The sequence below is a fragment of the Aspergillus ibericus genome (genome assembly GCF_003184845.1).
Source record: "Aspergillus ibericus CBS 121593 unplaced genomic scaffold BO80scaffold_2, whole genome shotgun sequence".
In the NCBI taxonomy this organism is placed as follows: Eukaryota; Fungi; Ascomycota; class Eurotiomycetes; order Eurotiales; family Aspergillaceae; genus Aspergillus; species Aspergillus ibericus.
The window spans coordinates 611,135-629,044 of NW_020292100.1; the positions used below are offsets into that span (position 1 = coordinate 611,135).

Sequence of the window (17,910 nt, forward strand, 5' to 3'; positions counted from 1 at the left end):
ATATCCATGGCTATTTTACGGGGGGGGGGACGTCTAGAATTTACGTTTAGAGTCGCAAGCCCTCCTCACTAACTGCTCCGAAGCATTGGGTCGGAGTCTGATGATCTTTATAGGCAGCTCACAGATAACCTATCATGAGTAGCTTTCTCTTAATATCAGCCGAAGACGATGAAATTTCCGTAATACTGGAAGCCTATGATAGAAATATCCTCGTTAGGGTGATATTGTGACCTCACCATTGCATGTTGGGCTTGCTTGAAGACAGCTGATCAGCAGGAGAACAATTAACCTAGAATAGTAACCACACAATGCCTTTCTTTATGTTTCCATAGAATCAGGATCATCCGTCTCTAGTCTAGTTGACAGCTTCTAGAACGTATATGAGTACCTACTATCTTGAGATTTTAACGGCCAAAACTATGAAAATAGTCACATAGAAGACTAAAGTGCAGAGGCACTCAAGTAGTTATGCAGGTTGACTGCATAAGCATTCATCAGTGTTTCGCATTTATTGTCGACTGCAGGCAGTGACTGGCAGCATAGTAAGACCAGCCGACGGCACGCACGATAATCAAATGCCACGGGGAGCAAGGTACCCAAGAAGGAGGGGCACTACGGCGGACGTCCAACAACCTCGGCTGGGGATGGCGCGCGCTAACTTCTTCGGGAATTGCTTGGTATGTTCAGCCGGGCGTCACATGAGTAATCGATGTCAGTTGACATCGGCCACTCCGTATGCTCCTTATGTATTGAGTATCACTTGTTGGAAAGGACATGCAAGGGAGATCAGACTAGTAATTTAGGTTATTCAAGTAAGACCTTAAAGTCGATTGTGACTAGCGAACCATGCAGCAGCTAGGGAGCAGAGACAGACCCAGACCAGCACCACATGCAGCTAGTTCTAGGCTGACAGGGACAACCAGATCGTGCATCCTGTCGTTCTGTTCTCCTTTGCATTCCAAGCAATGTCCAGCGAGATCTGGCTCATCGCCAGCCTTCTCCCACAGCGATTCTGTACCCAAAACGTTCCAACGTCAAAAAGCAAACAATTCATTCAGCGAACAAAAATATATCTGATCCTCACATTAGTATCATAGCATTCATCCATGATGTCTCATTATCGTAACAAGCATGGAAACTCGGTTGTAGCATCCCCAAAGGCCAAGGTCGATTCCTCAATTCATGTTTGAGCCCTCGACAAGCAGGCGCAGTCAATAACCACGACGATGCCTTCCATCCCTTGCCTATCACGTTTGGATCCCAGTGTGCATATCCTTGACGGATGAGTTCAATCCTACTCCATGTTGAGCAGGTGGCTTCTTTCCTAACCAGCTCGGAGGGAAAAAGCATTCGTTGTCTTCGTAGTAAAGGTGATGTGATAGATCGGAGCTCACGGAGCTCGATCTGCGGCTCTCATTATCATTGATTTGAGAGGTCTGCGTATGGGATGGAGTCTGAATGGTTTCTGGTCGATTACTCTGACTCGTGGACATCTTTCCTACTCTTCAGACAAGATCCAACGCTGGTGCTGCTGATATCGAGGTAAATATATTTAAAGGATTTCGAGTTCCACCACAGTCAAGTTGTGTGACAGTTTGCAACAGAACAAGGCTGGATAAAGTGAGTTGTTCTTATATCCTAGATGCGGTTGGTCGTCCTTGACGTCAGACTACCAAGCACGGGACCCCTTGTCCACGGTGCAGGTAGACTTTCGCAGACCCGGAGGGCATGTCCGTTATTGAACCAAACAAAAGTGATCGTGTTGAACATATTTAGACTTCGCGTTAGTCTTCTAAACGACTTATCTCAAGGAGGGGCTAAAACTAGAGTGAGTCTATCTTGAAGTTCAGAAGCAGTGGATACGAAATAAGAGCCAATGAGAACGATGGTATATGAAACCTCTTAGGGGAGGAGACAACCTGGAGGCTGGAACTAACGATCACATCACCGAGCCGAGGATGGTAGCTGCCATTTCGACCCACGGTTACGCCGCTCCGAGCTTCCCCCGCCTGCCCCGCGGCTGTCTGACCGGAAACGAACCTCGACTTTTCTACTGTCAAACAACAGCCTGTCACGCTCGACAAGGATCAATCTTACACGAAACTATCCCAGACCTCAAGCTTATTTAATTTCTACCAGCAATCGTCACAATGGTCGAGCACGAGCCTGAGCCGAAGCGCTTCTCCCCTAAGATCCCTGTCCAGCTCGACCCCCCGAAATATGATCCTATCACCGTGGAGGAACTGTCCAAGTGTGATGGTGAGTTATTCGCATCGCGTACCCGATAGATGCTCCCAGATAGGCACGGAATTGTATGTGACTGACTACGACCTTAGGCACTGACCCTAACCGCCCTACTTTGGTAGCGATAAAGGGAATTGTCTTCGATGTGACTCGGAACTCGGCATACAGTACCAGTGGCCAGTACCACGGTGAGCTATTGATCCTCAAATGAGACTATCCTGTTACAGCCCTTTGATCAAGTGTACTGACATGGTTTGGTAGTCTTCGCCGGAAAGGACCCCTCCCGCGCTCTCGCCTCTTCGTCGCTCAAACCCGAGGATTGCAGACCCGACTGGTATGATCTGGAGGACAAGGAGAAGACCGTCCTGGATGAATGGTTCACTTTCTTCAGCAAGCGGTACAATATCGTGGGAAAGGTGCAGGATGCTACGAACTACTGAAAGAACGGAATGCCAACGGCAGCAATGCTATAATGCAGCCTATTTCTAAGACAAGAATTATACCCGTGGACTTATTTTATTGCGAGCGTCCAGTATTCTCAATCCGGAATGGTTGGTGTCAAATGCGTCCAACAATGCAAAGTTACAGAATTACAGGTGGCTTGTGCAAAGTAATCATTAGCTATGTACTCCGTATATAACCCGCATTGACTTTTGTATATGTGCCCGGCTTAAGCCTTACCCTTCCGATTTCTCCGCTGCATCCTCTTCTTCGCGATGATCCGATTCCGCTTAGCAAGCTTATTCTGTTCCTCATCATCCTCTCCTCCTGCGTCTTTGTCGTTGCTGTCGGATCTCTTTCTCTTCTGACCCTTGAAACCTCCCTTGGAAGGTCCCTTGTCCTTCGATTCACCATCCTTATCGGACTTGCCTTCCCTTTGCTGGTCTCCTTTCTTGAAAGTGCGTGCTTTAGCGTGCTGTTCACTCCGACGCTTGACAACTTGAGCATTCTCAATGGCGAATTCGACGACCAGTCGCTTCTTCTTGTCCTTGACTTCCTCCGAGCCAGTCGCAGGTACATCGACAGCATGGCAGTTAAGCCATCTCAAGCCCATCAAGGCATGGCGGTGGGTATAGTACTCGATGAAACCATAGCCTCTGCTTCTTCCAGCAGCGCTTTCCTCGCCGACCTTGTGGCCATCTCGGGTTTCGAAAACGATCTTAGCTTGTCTCACAACACCAACACCCTTCTTCTTCCGCAACTTCTCCGCCTCCTTCATGATGTCGGACGCCCGGTCCAACTCCTCCTTCGAGAGGGGTTGACGTAGGCCTTTCTTGACATCCTCTGCAAACCCGACGATCGCTTGGCGAGCGAGTTGCTTCAGATCTTTTGTGGTGACATGACGGGGGATATTGCGGATGGACAAACGCGTTAAACTGAGATGAAGAGCTGGGTTCTTCTTGATGAAACTCTGTCGTTGCTTGAAGCTGTCTTCTCTCATCTTTATTTCCGACGGAGAAAGCTTCTTATACAGGGGCGAGTTTTGGGGAATGGTACCCTCATTGAGAAGGTAGAGACGGCGTTTGTCGGTATCACGGACGAGTCGGCGAGACACTCCCTCCTCTTCCAGCTGCGTGGCACGAGATTTGCTCACTGCGCGGGCGACTTGCAGCACACGGCCGTCCAGCGTGTAGCGTCCGCTGGGGTCGGAGGCTTCGTTCTGTAGGACGGAATGCTTGAAGGCGGTAGAAGCTTTCTTCGCCTTATCCTTGTCTGCAGCGATGGTGTCCTGCTGTTTGGGGGAGTCGCGGACACAGGATGCTGCATCGTCTGACTTCCAAAAGCAAACAAAACCAGTACCGCGGGGACGCTCGGTTTCGTGGTCGACAACGATTCGCGCATAGCGGAGTGGGCCAAATTGGGTGAAGTGTTCGTAGAGCATATCGTCATCGCAGGTGAAGGGAAGGTTCCGGATGAAAACGGTTGAAGCGTTCCTTTCGTCCTCCTTTGATTCCTCCTCCTCATCTTCCTCTTCGTCGACATCTTCATCCTCGTCGCTGTCACTGTCACCCTCGACATCCTCCTCCTCATCAGATAGGTCTTCATCAGAGCCAGCTTCTTCTGCCTCCTCGTCTCCATCGGCCATATCGACATCTTCTGATCCCTCCTCTTCCTTCGGCTCTTGTTCTTCCTGTCCCTTTTGTAGATCCTCCCAAACAGTCTTCTCCACAGCCCAATCCACAGCCAGTGTTCTTCCGTCAACCTCCTTTCCGTTCACTGCCTGCATTGCCTTCTCCGCATTCTTCTTTCCTCGCAGAACGACGAAACCAAATCCGGCCAATTTGTCTCCCCTCTTCGGAAGGGTCGCGAATTTAACCTTTCCGAAGCTGCGGAAGAGAAGTGCCAGATCCTCGGGGTCCTTGATACTCCACGGCAAGTTTCGCACAATCAGCTTGGGTGGCTGAGTGGATGCCCTCTGTTCTTCTCTCTGCTTCTTGAGCTCGAGAGCTTCGGCAGACGGCTTACTCCTTCTGAGGTTCTCATCAACCACACGCTGACGTGGTTGCGCATATTCCACCTTGATCTTCTTGCCCTCGAAGACGGATCCATTAAATTCTTCCAGCGCAGCTTTGGCGTCTTCGACATCGGCGAATGTAACGAAACCGTAGCCCTTGGACAGTTTGGTCTCCGGGTCAGTAACAACAATGGCGTGCTTGATAACGTAGGATTGTGAAAAATGTTCTGTCAGGCTCTCGGTCGTCGCAGAGGCGGGAAGTGATCGGATGAAAAGCTCTCTTCTTGGCTGGTTGGCGGCCGGGGTTTCCTGCTTCTTGTCCTGAGATCCCATAACGGCCTCAACGATAGCGTTATTACTGGCATCGCTGGCCTCAGGGGAGCTCCCCTTGGACTCGTTTCTCTCAGCCATGATTGGTGTCTGGAGTAACTTTTTCTGTAGCAAAATCGGCGGCAGAAAAATCCCGGTGCCGTTTTGAGTTTTGAAGGCGAAAGCGGGTCTCTGGGCGGTGAGGCGCGATAGAGTCTCCACCGGTCTCCATCTCCATCTGCTCTAGATCATGGTATGTTGTACAACTTTCACGGCTTTACTTGCCATTCTATTCTGGGAGACTACATAGTACATTCCTTCGTGATTGAGCATATGTGCATGTCAATTTTGCTCTTTGAGAGCAGTAGTTTATCATCATCCACGGTGCAACTGACCTTACACGCAACATAGCAATACGTATTGTGCATCTCTTCTATATTCCTTTATATGGTGAATCTAAGAGTGATAAACTCTATGCTACGCGCTCCCTATGCTATTCTCTCTGCCATTGTCCAACTTCCTGATCGTCTCGTGAAGCCAGGGTCACGTGGTGAGTGTAATTACGGATCGGAACCCGCCAAGACAGCTTTCCGCCAAGACTTGGTGTAAACCGGAATGACAACATCAAGTGTCCTGCCAGCTTACATTTTGGGAGGCGTGTGGTGCAGTAAAATCTCTGCTTATTCCGCACCAATGGAGGACAAAATGGACGAACAGAACAGTTTGGATTCTACTCCCCGCGCATCCGGTGTCTCGACACCGCAGCCACCGTCCAAAGTACAACAGCCCAAACCGCAGGCACTTCCGAGCAGGTCTGGCCCGTCGGCCATACTCGTCTCAACAAGACAAAAGGGCAATCCAATATTGAACCACATCAAGCTACTGCCCTGGGAATACGCTGATATTCCGGCGGACTATGTGGTCGGAAACACGACCTGTGCTTTGTTTCTTTCACTCAAGTACCACCGCTTACATCCCGAGTACATCTACTCGCGGATCCGTCTTCTAGCAGGGAAATATTTGCTCCGGATCATCTTGGTTATCGTGGATATTCCCAACCATGAAGACAGCCTGAAAGAGCTCTCCAAGACGTCAATAGTCAACAACATGACGCTGATCCTTTGCTGGTCCGCACCCGAAGCTGCACACTATCTTGAGTTATTCAAATCATCCGAGAACTCTCAACCAACGGCTATTCGCACGCAACAAGCCCAGTCGTACAAGGAATCTCTTGTCGAGTTTGTCACGACACCCCGGAGCATCAATAAGTCGGATGCAGCAAGCCTGATATCCACGTTTGGGAGCTTGCAGAATGCAATTAATGCCCGGCCAGAGCAGATTGGTGCAGTGCCCGGGTGGGGTGAGAAAAAAGTCAGGCAGTGGACCAGTACAGTAAGAGAAGGCTTTAGGGTGGAGCCGGCGAAGAAAACAACTGCTCCTGGAAGACTTACTGAAACCCGAACAACCGAGGCTGTTGAGGGTCAAAATATGACTGGAGCAACCCGGTTGGGAACATCTGAAAGCATTGACACAGAAACGCCTTTAGCAGAGGAAGACCGTCAATTACAGGAAACGGGTCAGCAGGAGGAGATGAGTGAAGGAATCATGGCGGCCCTGGCGAAGTATCGAGAAAACGGCGGTTGAGTGGACGATGACCGTCATATCCCCAATAAACCCGGCAAACTCCGTTTCTGACGAACCATGCCCCGCCTTGCAACCGAGAGACAAAAGCAGAGAAATGCGACTATTGTTGTGTTGCCAGATCGGGATTGAATGTTAGTCTGGAGGGTCACGCATCTGTTCCTCATCCTTTGGCCATATTCTGTAGGTATACTTCTATGAGCATACTAGGTCGCTCCTCAGTCTGATCGGACTCAACTAAACCCGGGAATCCGAGCACCCCTATGTCATTCTGATGCCCCTCAGGCGCACTTGGTTGTGGATGCGGTTGGGTTCGGAACCTTAGATTAGATGACAAAAGCTTGATAAAGCTGCATCGGCCATCGGCCCACCACGATGGAGACACTAGTGACGCTGCATCGTCAATAGGAGGCTACTAGGGCATGATCGTGAATTACGTGTGCCGACTATCAAATCAAGGGTCGCAACTGCTAGGCTTACCCCATGGGGAGGGAGGATCCGGAAGGTGGAGTACCAATGCTTGTTTCTCGAGAGCCTGGCCACCATCCCCCGGAGAGCGCTAGCGGGCTGAAATAGATGGCAGCAAGATCCCGTAGCCATGCCTTTCGGATCATGCTAGCCACGAAGACCTGGGTTATCCAACTTTCTTGCCGCGAGAGAGGAGAGAAAGAAGAAAAAGCGACGAGGGAGGCCGCTGAGTCAGCCGAGCGATCATCACGTGGGGCGCGGCTGTGGGGCGGCGTGGCCCAAAGGGGAAATCGGGCTGACGGCGAACATTGGAGTTTCGAACTTTGGAACAGTCCAACGACATCCTCAGCTATGCGCCATCCCTCGCGGACACGGGCCTAGTCTAAGTAGTCATCCCAGCGTGTGATGACGGTTTTGCCCTATCGAACTTATCGGCCCCCGGTCTTCTCCACTGTCAGAGCTGCAGAGATCCTGTTCCCCACCCCGGTCTTTTCCCCCCCAGGTTCCAATCCCCGTGCCTGACCGGTACTACTTGTTTGCCGGTCCAGGTCGAATCATGAGATAATGGGGGAGGAGGGTAGCCCCAACCCCGGAACCGGCGCGGAAGCAGATATCAAGTTCCAAAATGTGAACGCTGATAGTCCCCCAGCTCCTCCGCATGCTCGTCCCATTTCCAATAATCATGCGGGGGACCGCTCGGCGTCCTCCAAAGACCGGTCTTCTAGACCGACTCAGCAATCCGGTTCCAGGAACTTCGAGTTTGTCCTAGTCACCGATAATGAGTCCCGGCGCCAGGTTCGCCGGCATGCTATGCGCCAGTATATGCATCAGCGGCGCCTGGACAGCATCGCTCGACTAGGGACCGCGCGTGTGCCTGTCGGCGGTTGGACCACTCGCTCTCTACCGGACAGCCATCCATTCGTGTGCTCTCCGGTAGAAGAAATCCAAGATGAGCCTGCTACCAAGTCCGAAAAGGGCTCCCCGAGTAGCGAGGAGGACCGATCCAGTCCAGAAAAGCCAAAGGGTCCATCACGATTGCTCATCCCTAAATTACATAAAGTCAAACGCGAGGAGGCATCTTCTTCACCTGCTGCCCACAAACCTAGACCTAACGCTTCGGATCCTCGATCCACTCCCGGGGAAGGACCGCTTCGCGACCCTTTTAGCTGTTATCCAATCCCTGTTAGTCACACAGACCATGAATTGATCCAACATTGTACGTTGTACTGCATCCCACGTGCTACCCCGAGACTGAGACGCTGCTTGCGTTCTAAACTGCACATCGACTGGTTTCCTGACTGCAGCTTACATGTACCATAGTTGTGGTGACATACCCGTCTATGATGTATAAGTTCGCCGACTCAATTGCAAATAACCCCATGATGGAGATATTCCGGCAATTTGCACTGCATGATGGCCTGCCATTCCAGGCCATGCTCGCTATTGCTTCGAAGCACCGTGCGGGTGTCGAAGGCAAAACCGAATCCGTCCAAAGTCTGACCCATAAGATGCGAGCGCTGCGGTTAATGAATGAGCGCATCCAAGCGGACTCTACTGGGCAGTATGACGGAACCATCTACGCTGTAGCCACAATGGCTGTCATCGAGGTACTGTGGCTCGCTGCGTCTTTTTTATTATGGAAATGACTGACACCCTGGAGAAATGGTCCAAGGATGCATCCATAGAGCGGATGCATTTCAGAGGTTTGGCTTCGATGATTCGAAGCCGGGGAGGAATGCAAGGCATGCGGCTTTCTAGTCCCTTCCTAGAGAAAGTGCTGTATTGGTAATCTGCTTTGGCCACTTTTACCAACGATGTCGGTTAACCATGCCCAGGGTGGATTTCAGTTGCGCTTCAAAGGCGATCGTCAGCACCTCTTTACCCTGGACTGGCGCTGTGTTAGATACTCCCTCTCTCGACTTTGTGGACTCGAATTTACACCTCGCAGTCCCCCACGATTCGACAACTGCAGAAGATCCCGAAAGCCTTTGTGAGCTCTTCCGCGCCTGCGAAGACTTTTTACGATTCTTTCGTCGTCTCCGCGAACTAGAACGCCTGGCACTGGATGCCCCTTACACCCTAAAACCAAAAACTACCCCTCAGCGAGCCAAACACTTCAGCCCTGGCACGCCACTGTATACGATTCTCACCATGCTTCCCGACTATGACCACGGAATCCGGGATATCCGCTTCATCGACGAATACACCTGCATGGCCTGCCTCTTCTTCCTCGCTATGGCACTCTACGACTGTTACCTAAACTCAACCTGCCTCGACGGCTACTTGGACTGGCTAAGCATAGAAATCAAGAAACTCAACCCTTTCACCAATCCCAGTATTACTTCGGTGCTCTGGCTCTTCCTCAACAACGGCGGCTACCCACCAAACGACCCCGGAGACACCGGCGCTCGATGCTGGATCGTGTCACGCATGGTGCGCATCTCCAAGCGCCTCGAATGGAAACGCCACGGCACCATTTGGGACCGTCTCCGCCAAGTTCTCATCGACTTTATGGTCACCCAACAAGAGTGTGCCCTCGGATCAGACCACATCGACTCTGACGCTCTCGCCGCCCGCCAACAAAAGCGTCTCCGCGATCAGGACTCCCCGGACTACTTCTGGAATGAAGCCCATATGCGCGAAGACATCCTCAATTTCAACCTATCCTCTGTTACGACCCATGACGTGAGAGATATGAACGTACCTGTTTTCATGTGACTTGGAGTTGTCCATACATGGCATTTCTTTTTTATCAATATCTGCATTCACGCCCACTCGGGCGTTGGCTTCGTGGGGTTGCATGCGTGCTGTTTACAATGAATGAGACAAGACGGATCAATGGATGGGATGGATGGATGGACGGTGTTTGGGCGTCCTATGAGATGAGTACACTCCTCAGCAAGGGTGCATGATTGTTCATTGGGGAGAAATTTCCTTGGCATTTGATCTAGACTGAGATAGAGCTGGATAGGTAGAGATTACAATAAAGGAGGAATGAAGAATAAAACCACGTAGGTGGAGCGAGTGCTTGTCGCCGCGCCTTCCTGTCGGAATGGATTACTCCTAGAGACGAAGTAGTACATGTTAGTGTAATATTTAGTACCATCACTCATCGAAGTACAAGGATTGGGTATTTTAGGCAGGACGCGTAAGGATGTCTAGCTCAATTCGTAAGCATCTATCTCTTGCCGAGGCTATCATACAACGATTCATCAACCAGTGGGTATTGTATTACGGCCCTAAACCACACAAGAACAGCAACCCTCGATAGGCGGGCATCGGCATGGATCGACCAGCAACGTCATCTAATATAACTCTGAACAACAGCAACGACAGTAGCATCACGCATTAGAAGAATGGATCATCGTGCACTTCCGTATCAACAGACCAGCGGGGGGATGGAAAAGGAAAAATTGCAATGCAAAACAAATAGAACCACTACCAATCGAGTTCAATGGTATCAAACGCAAAGACAAGATGAGAACCTGCTGAAAACTGAAACATAGTATGAATGGTTAGAACTTTTCCCACACGAACTGTATCTCTTTCGTTTCGTTTCTTTTGCTGGCAATGTCTTGATATTCATTCGATATCAACATTTTCAGCATGTCCATATCCACATCCATGATATCATTAGAATAAGAGAAACGCAAAGACAATGACAATCAACCGTCTAGGTGGGCTTGTCGCATCCGATCCGACCCAGCAATGCCTTATGGTCACTCTGGTCGCCAAGACGGACTCGTCCGCGTCCACGGGGCCGCACATTCGAAGGCGCATTGGCTCGGCGCCACTCGGCACCGGAGCCGTCGGTCACAACAGAGGTACCATTGGGACCATCCTTGCCCGCCCCGTTCTCCTCTTCTTCGTCTTCGTCATCGCTGCGAGGCTCTTCGGCATTACCAGTGCGGATCACTCCGACCGCTACCCGAATGACCATAGTGAACCAGATGAGAGACAGGGTCTGAAGCGCCAAAAGACAGGAAAGAAAGATCCATTTGACGGTGCGGTTCATGCAGATTGGGCCGTTGAGGTTTTGGAAGGGAGAAAGGAGGTATCTCCACCGGTCGGGATATGCGTCGGCGGAAGTCATTTCCGCAGTGGCGCCGGAGTAGCAGCCGTATGCCATCCTTGCTGGCACGTCCTTGTAAATGGACCAGCATAGTAGTGGGTAGTAGATATGGCGCGTTACCAGCCATGTAGCCATGAATACACCGAAGGCGATATTGCAGCTCAGCTCGAACTTCAGATATTTGAGAATTTTGGCCGCCTGGGCTTCAAGTTAGCTCGCGTCAGCCCAATGGAAAGAAGGGCATCACCCACCGGTAGCAACAGGTCTACAATATCCATGAGCGCCAGGACCACGTTGGAAACGTTGTAGAAGCCATAGATGTAAGCCGATCCAAAGAGGGAGATGGTGATGACATGGTGGGTCAGCATCTGATAGTGGTCCTTTCTGCGCGCCTCGATGTTGATGACCAGGAGCTGCTGCACCCAAAACGCTAATTGCACCAGGAGGTACCATTTCATCAAACCCGAAACATTACGTGCGGGCCATTGATCCCAAATGGCGCTGAAGTCGCCCCAGTAGGACGAGTTGGACCAAATGTACTGCGTTCCATGGTTAGCACGCCGGGCACATACGGCTACACACAAGCGCAATCAAGCCGGAGCTAGTAATGTAGAGTACGCACCATGCCAAGTCCCCAGGAGAACCCATAATACAAACAGGGCCAGCCTTGTTCGGCCAGGCGAAGAGATGTTTTTCTTTTCAATCCGTATCGTTGCGCCAATGGCTGGAGCATCCAGTCGATGACAATCGCGCGAATGGCTATGAAGGCAATTGCGGAGCTGGCGATAAAGTAGATGTCATCCCATCCTTGCACATAATCTCCGGAGGCGGGCTGATAGTATGAAAGTTGGAAAAACGGGGCGGTGTACGGATTCAGCGAAGGGTAAAGGTGGTGGACAGCCAGTAGCATGGAAAGAATGGTCAGCGAAATTCCTATGCGAACGCCCTGGTTAGCACTCAAGGTTCCCTTGTGGTGGACAGACGAATGGATTAGATTCGGAGACAGGATGATTGGTTCATACCGATCTGGTTGGCCAGCATCCATTCCCGGAACGTGGTTTCTTTGACGGCAGGGCGGTGGTGGCCGCTGGAGGTGGAAATGCGGGCATTGAGCTCCGGGACCGACTGCGAGGCCGGCGAGGCCGCGTCTCTGGCCATGGCAAGAAAAGGAAAAGCGAAGGAACCGGGATCACAGACCCTAGCAGCAGTAGCGACTGTTCTGCGGAAAGGGAGCGTGACCAATGGCGGGGAGAGAACCGACCAAGGGAGGGGGGAAGGGGAAAAGTTGAAGAGAGCTCAAGCTGGCCGGAAGAAAGAGAGGGAGGGAGCGAGAGCGACGGAGTGACGGACGGGGACGGAGAGGTACGTAGTGAGTGGTCTGTAGTGGTCTAGCGAGAGCGGGCGAAAGTGGTTCCCGCCCAGTGAGCGGGAGTGAGTAGCAGCAGCAGCTTATGTTGACTTGTTGAGACCTGAGACAGACTCGGGGGGGCAGAGAGCACCGCCCGCGGTTCCACGGCGGGTACCTGGGATTGATTAATCGGTAGGCTTGGGGAAGGTTGATTCCCTGGTGGGCGGGCTTGGATTAATTTGGTTCGAAACCCAGCTGTGTCTCTGCCGGCACGGGCCTGGGCGGGTGAAGGGATTTCGGACTTCTCGATCGCACCCAAACAAACTGTCCACTGGGTTGCCGATCAAGATGGCCAATTCCCGGGTCGATGGCACGGAGAGGAGGGAGAGGAAAGGCAAGGCGAAGAAGCAGAAGAGGAGGAGAGAGAAAAGCGGGCGATCTAAAAAAAATATATACAAATTACCGATGAGGGGAACGTATCGATTGTATCACGTCGGTTTCAAGGCTTTTCGGCCCACTCGTTGTTACGTACGCGGTGGTTCTGGCTGGGGGGACTTCCTGGGGACATCTACCGTCCCATGGCTTCGCTGTTGGCTCCTCGATAATCCCAGGGAGCCCACTGGTCACTCCCAAGTCACGGCAGTTGGGAACGCGGCTCACCGCCCATGCTTCTGACCGTCACTTTCCCCTACCAGTACGGAGTACGGTACTAAGGTTGCAGGGAATGAAAGCAGGGAACGGCTGGACCCAATCGCCGTCGGCCATCCTCTCACCTGCTCCTCCCAAAGGCTATCCCGCATTCTCTTATTTGCAACGCACAAAGGGATCGCTCGTCGTCTGATCACCGGAATCCAATCACGGAACAAAGGATTGATGGCCTGAGCTGGGCGAACCTTTCTCACCGCGCTAGTCTGAAAATGCGGAGAAGCAGAGTAGCTTGCATTCTTGATAAGCTGATAATCATTGCATCTGATGCGATCTCTATGCATGGTCACGTATGCTAACTGGGCAGCCCTCTATCTACCCATGGCGCTCTCCCACCTACTATATATGCAGTATGTACAGCGTTTAAACTTCACTTCGCTGGAGTGGCACGGTTATGCTGCATGTGTGCCTTAACAAGATGACCCGCGGCCAACGCGGCGCAGAGCGACAGCTCCGCTGCTAAAGTAGCGGCGGCGATAATGCGGGCGAGCTGCTGGGCATTGGCACCCGGCTCGGTGGGATGTGGTCCTCGGATCCCGAGTGTGTCAAGCATGGCACTTTGAGGCTCCAGAATAGTACCACCTCCCAGCGTGCCGACCTCAATCGAGGGCATGGATACTGAAATCTGGAGCGAGCCGTGAAGACTACCGGTGAATGGTTAGAGCCATCCATATGTGTTGAGGGGGGATACTCACTTCTTCATAATGGTGATGCAGTTCGAACTCTCTACAACCTGCGCCGGATCCTGCCCTGTCGCGATAAAGATGGCCGCGACCATGTTGGCAGCATGCGCGTTGAATCCTCCGATAGATCCTGCCATAGCCGACCCGATCATGTTTTTCGCAACATTGAGCTCGACCATGGATTCGACGTCAGTTTTCAGTACGCTCTTGACTACATCACCGGGGATGATGGCTTCAGCAACGACGCTCTTTCCTCGCCCTTCAACCCAGTTGATCGCTGCAGGCTTTTTGTCGGCACAAAAGTTGGCGCTCAGGGTTATGATCTTCATGTCCTCAAACCCAGCAGTTTTCATGACTTCTAGCGCGTATTCAACACCCTTGGAGATCATGTTCATGCCCATGGCATCTCCAGTAGTGGTCTTGAAGCGGATATAAAGGTTCGTGCCGGCGATAGCAGTGGTCATCGATTGGAGTCGTCCGAAACGGGTCGTCGAGTTGAAGGCCTTTTTCATCGTGATTTGGCCTTGTTCCGAGTCAAGCCAGATCTTAGCAGCCCCCGCGCGCTGTAGGGTTAAAAAGCTAACACAAGGACCCCGGGTCATTCCATCAGCTGTTAACATCGTCACGGCACCGCCACCAGCGTTGATAGCCTTGCTTCCTCTGCTCGCGCTAGCGACAAGGACTCCTTCGGTAGTCGCCATGGGGATGAAATAGCTCTTTCCATCAATGATAATAGGACCCGCGAAGCCCACCGGAACTGGCATATAGCCCACAACGTTCTCGCAGCACGCACCAAAGACCCGAGACCAATCATAGTTCTCATATGGGAGTTTACTTTGTTCAAGAGCACTTGTGATATCTGCTGTAGCCTTGTTGCGAGATATGATGGTGCGACGAATCTTTACGGCACGAGTGAAATCTTTCAAGGTCCTCTCCAGCGCATGACCGGGGATTTTTCCGCACATAGAGAGTTCGACAACTTCCTCATCAGTCAGCTCATGGGCGCGCTTCTCTAAGAGAATCTGCACTATTTCTTCCTGGGTGCGCTTGGCCTTAGTCGATTCATCACCAGCTAAGAACCCATTTGCGACTGGGGATGGAACAACAGCTCGTTGGCACTCGCATGGTGAAGGTTCAACCCTTTGTGAGATGTCCGGCTTTTCGGGCGTAGTAGGCTGGCCCGTTGTAGTCGTCGTCTTAACACCCTGTCTAGCTGCGCTAAAAAGATGGCTATTGAGGGCAACACTGAGCACCAGGGCTGCAATTACCCACTTGCAAAAGACGGGGTCATCCAAGCTCTTGAGCAAACCACCGATGACGCGGCCACCGACACCGTATCCACCCAGGTCAAGGAATATGTCCTCATCATGGGACGCTTCCATGCCGGCAAGGCCATAGTGGACAGATGGGAATTCCAGTTCGTACTTGATAGGGGTCAGTACTGTAACAACTGTATCCTGACCGCTTGACTTGGCCCTGTCCAGGATCACCTCAAGTCCGTTGGAGGCTACCTTGAAGGGGTCGACCGGCGGAGACATCACCACACCACCACCCAGGCCGCGAGTCCAATCTGATATGTCCGTAACCGAGTGTGTATTGCGGAAGGGAACCATGCACATGCTCGCAATATTCACTAGGAAAAATCCGCCGACCATAAGGACTTTGAACCTAGGGACTTGCGCACTCTTGCCAAAAATCTTCCCTGGCTGGCTTTTGCTGTGGCTCATGGCCACATTCTCGGCCACTTGGGAATTAATTCCGTCCTCTTCTAGCGCCCTGCGCATGTCGGTGTGTCCCTTGATCCGATTTATTTCGAACTTGATGCAAACGATTGCGGTGTAGAACGAGAAGAGAAGTATGCTGTCAAAGAAAAGAGTCCATGCAGCCAAGAAGCAAAATTGCTCTAGCCCTCCCTGTACCCCGGACAATGCTCCTACTGCAAGGATTCCGATTTCTATCACGTATTCTTTGACGATATCGAATCCCTTGTCGCTGATAACAGACTCGATGGCGGACTGAATTGCAGAAGAGGCCTCATCATGTGTTGAGCTGCGACGGTCCGTGGCATGTGTCAAGATGGCCCGCGTGAGGCCAACATACCTTTCGAAGCCGACTATAACCACTAAGAATGGCAAGCCTTCGGAAAGGAGTACCATATTAATAGGGACTCCAAGCTCGACAGTGACGAACAGACCAAGGACAAAGGCGAATGTAGATGAGAATAGCACACTTGTGGCCAACCAGAACTTCGAGCCCATGCGATACATGGAAAGGAACAACGAGGCGAACGTCATGTGCATGAAGACATATCCAAGCAGCACAATGGCAATATCAGGGGTTTGGGAGTTTTTGAGCAGGTCCACAAACTCGACCCAGGCATCGTCTGCCCAATTCGTTAGGCTGCTCTGCATTTGTACTCGTGCGGCCTTCATTATCCACATTCGCTGCTCTCCGTGGTCTAACTCCTGACCTGGATTGCTATACGGGACCTCCTGAGCCATCGCCAAGAAGTCAGATGCCTGGCTGTAAGGAAGGGAGAAAGCAAGGACATGCTCCTTGTTGTATGTGTTGAATGATTTGGCTGTGGGGGGCAACTGCGTGATGGACAGGTTGCCAGGCAATTGAAGCATTGGCGTCATTGATTCCGCGAATGTTCTTTCGGTCATCTCAGGGAATACCAAAGTCAGGAGCACGGTATGGTCGACCTCAGTGGGAATTGGGGCATCGGAATCATCCAGCTGCCAGTTCCAATCGGATTCTGAGCTCGTGTAGAGGCGTCTATTACTCGCAGTGAGCGATGACCACTCTGCCTTCCGGCCGGGGTTGCCTCCATCGAAGATACTGTCTTCCAGGAGGCTGGTGTATATGGAGCTCATGAGCAAGGCCACGACGGCCACCGTATGTATCGGGTGCGAGGATGCGAGCCGGGAGAGGGAGAGTAGTCCCGGTGTGATCTTCCTCTGGAACCATGATGGTGTTGTCCGGGACGACACAGGCTGCTCCCTGCGGACACGCGAGGAAGAGGCAACCATCTCCAATGGTATTATAGTAGGAGCGGGATAATTAGTCTTGATCCCATGAGCTGGCAACCAGCTGCAACAGAAGAAACAGGATAAAGAAGAGCGACGGTGCAGGAGTTGCTTCCGATCCGGGGATTAAATAGCAATGCACAAAATACCCGGACCAGACAAATTGGCACAGAAAATCGCGACACCCTGGTAAGTCGGTCAACTTTACTGGCTCCAAACCGATCTAAAATCTCACAGATGGACAGAACTAATCGGACTAGCCAATTTCCATCCACTTGAAGCTTACTTACCTAGTATGGCATGCCTGAAGCAGCTAACTGTAGCTACTGAGTACTCCGTACGGAGTCGGTACTCCGTAGTCAAGGAAGCCTTCCACCCGCCCAATGACACTGACATATGTCATAACGGGTCCATGCATTGTGGCACCTCCAATATGGGGATTGGAGTAATCGTGGCAGTGCAACGGTGAAAAGCGTTGTTGCCTAGAGCCCTCCGTGTTTGGATCCAGGCGTCCAGCAAAACCATCTAGAAGACTGGAATTACTACTACCCCGATCTCCATACTAGTACTGGGTAGTGGCTAATGAGGTGAGATCCCGGCGTCGGCGATCCCCGCAGATGAGTCTAGCTATTTTGGGTTCCGGGCTGCCTAGATACACCGCAGGTACAGAACTGCTGGTTCTTGGTTGGGGTTTGGGTGGGTGCTTTGGCTCTACTTACTTACGGGGAGTCCGGACTGGAGGGCCTGATTCTGCGTAGATACTATCTAGGTACTGTCGTAGTCTGGGCTACCTATGCGTATACTGGTCAGTATTGAGTTGTACATCTTATGAAGATAGAATTTGACATAGCAAAAGGGACTCTCCATCCCATATACTTGACAGATTCTAGTCAAATAAACAGATACAAGCTACCAAACATACATACAATATACAACCCATGCACCAAACCCACCAA

The 17,910-nt window shown here is 51.6% G+C and overlaps 7 protein-coding genes across 7 annotated transcripts; 3 read left to right on the forward strand and 4 right to left on the reverse strand.

Moving 5' to 3' along the window:
- Positions 1–780: 780 nt before the first annotated feature.
- Positions 781–1,902, reverse strand: BO80DRAFT_420916 (uncharacterized protein). The gene has a single exon (XM_025718482.1). It carries the CDS (start codon positions 1,491–1,493, stop codon positions 1,248–1,250), a length of 246 nt encoding a protein of 81 aa, XP_025580044.1. The 5' UTR covers positions 1,494–1,902; the 3' UTR covers positions 781–1,247.
- On the forward strand, positions 1,763–2,882 carry BO80DRAFT_420917 (putative progesterone binding protein). The gene is made up of 3 exons (XM_025718483.1): positions 1,763–2,259; positions 2,337–2,432; positions 2,506–2,882. The coding sequence occupies exons 1-3, from the start codon at positions 2,151–2,153 to the stop codon at positions 2,682–2,684; spliced, it is 384 nt and encodes a 127-aa protein (XP_025580045.1). The 5' UTR covers positions 1,763–2,150; the 3' UTR covers positions 2,685–2,882.
- Positions 2,843–5,142, reverse strand: BO80DRAFT_420918 (mRNA-binding ribosome biosynthesis protein NOP4). The gene has a single exon (XM_025718484.1). The coding sequence runs from the start codon at positions 5,108–5,110 to the stop codon at positions 2,915–2,917; it is 2,196 nt and encodes a 731-aa protein (XP_025580046.1). The 5' UTR covers positions 5,111–5,142; the 3' UTR covers positions 2,843–2,914.
- A 506-nt stretch (positions 5,143–5,648) lies between these two features.
- BO80DRAFT_420919 (DNA repair protein RAD10) lies at positions 5,649–7,023 on the forward strand. The gene has a single exon (XM_025718485.1). It carries the CDS (start codon positions 5,714–5,716, stop codon positions 6,650–6,652), a length of 939 nt encoding a protein of 312 aa, XP_025580047.1. The 5' UTR covers positions 5,649–5,713; the 3' UTR covers positions 6,653–7,023.
- Positions 7,024–7,427: 404 nt separating this feature from the next.
- On the forward strand, positions 7,428–10,109 carry BO80DRAFT_396814 (uncharacterized protein). Its single transcript, XM_025717358.1, has 4 exons — positions 7,428–8,333; positions 8,438–8,724; positions 8,778–8,902; positions 8,953–10,109. Exons 1-4 carry the CDS (start codon positions 7,682–7,684, stop codon positions 9,833–9,835), a joined length of 1,947 nt encoding a protein of 648 aa, XP_025580048.1. The 5' UTR covers positions 7,428–7,681; the 3' UTR covers positions 9,836–10,109.
- Positions 10,110–10,790: 681 nt separating this feature from the next.
- Positions 10,791–12,347, reverse strand: BO80DRAFT_430913 (putative longevity-assurance protein (LAC1); the record flags this gene model as incomplete). The annotated part of the gene is made up of 4 exons (XM_025720719.1): positions 10,791–11,387; positions 11,441–11,728; positions 11,812–12,122; positions 12,212–12,347. The coding sequence occupies 4 exons, from the start codon at positions 12,345–12,347 to the stop codon at positions 10,791–10,793; spliced, it is 1,332 nt and encodes a 443-aa protein (XP_025580049.1).
- A 1,065-nt stretch (positions 12,348–13,412) lies between these two features.
- BO80DRAFT_79334 (uncharacterized protein) lies at positions 13,413–17,060 on the reverse strand. Its single transcript, XM_025724790.1, has 2 exons — positions 13,938–17,060; positions 13,413–13,886 (listed from the first exon to the last, which is right to left on the reverse strand). The coding sequence occupies exons 1-2, from the start codon at positions 16,955–16,957 to the stop codon at positions 13,613–13,615; spliced, it is 3,294 nt and encodes a 1,097-aa protein (XP_025580050.1). The 5' UTR covers positions 16,958–17,060; the 3' UTR covers positions 13,413–13,612.
- Positions 17,061–17,910: the final 850 nt, after the last annotated feature.

Bases quoted from the DNA above. Each gene is read 5' to 3' on its own strand.
- BO80DRAFT_420919 (XM_025718485.1), top strand. From the start codon at position 5,714: ATGGACGAACAGAACAGTTTGGATTCTACTCCCCGCGCATCCGGTGTC.
- BO80DRAFT_396814 (XM_025717358.1), top strand. From the start codon at position 7,682: ATGGGGGAGGAGGGTAGCCCCAACCCCGGAACCGGCGCGGAAGCAGAT. The intron at 8,334-8,437 runs GTACGTTGTACT...CATGTACCATAG, and splicing joins CCATGAATTGATCCAACATT to TTGTGGTGACATACCCGTCT. The intron at 8,725-8,777 runs GTACTGTGGCTC...GACACCCTGGAG, and splicing joins CCACAATGGCTGTCATCGAG to AAATGGTCCAAGGATGCATC.
- BO80DRAFT_420918 (XM_025718484.1), bottom strand. From the start codon at position 5,110: ATGGCTGAGAGAAACGAGTCCAAGGGGAGCTCCCCTGAGGCCAGCGAT.
- BO80DRAFT_79334 (XM_025724790.1), bottom strand. From the start codon at position 16,957: ATGGTTGCCTCTTCCTCGCGTGTCCGCAGGGAGCAGCCTGTGTCGTCC. The intron at 13,887-13,937 runs GTGAGTATCCCC...ATTCACCGGTAG, and splicing joins TGCATCACCATTATGAAGAA to TCTTCACGGCTCGCTCCAGA.
- BO80DRAFT_420917 (XM_025718483.1), top strand. From the start codon at position 2,151: ATGGTCGAGCACGAGCCTGAGCCGAAGCGCTTCTCCCCTAAGATCCCT. The intron at 2,260-2,336 runs GTGAGTTATTCG...CTACGACCTTAG, and splicing joins GGAACTGTCCAAGTGTGATG to GCACTGACCCTAACCGCCCT. The intron at 2,433-2,505 runs GTGAGCTATTGA...ATGGTTTGGTAG, and splicing joins TACCAGTGGCCAGTACCACG to TCTTCGCCGGAAAGGACCCC.
- BO80DRAFT_420916 (XM_025718482.1), bottom strand. From the start codon at position 1,493: ATGTCCACGAGTCAGAGTAATCGACCAGAAACCATTCAGACTCCATCC.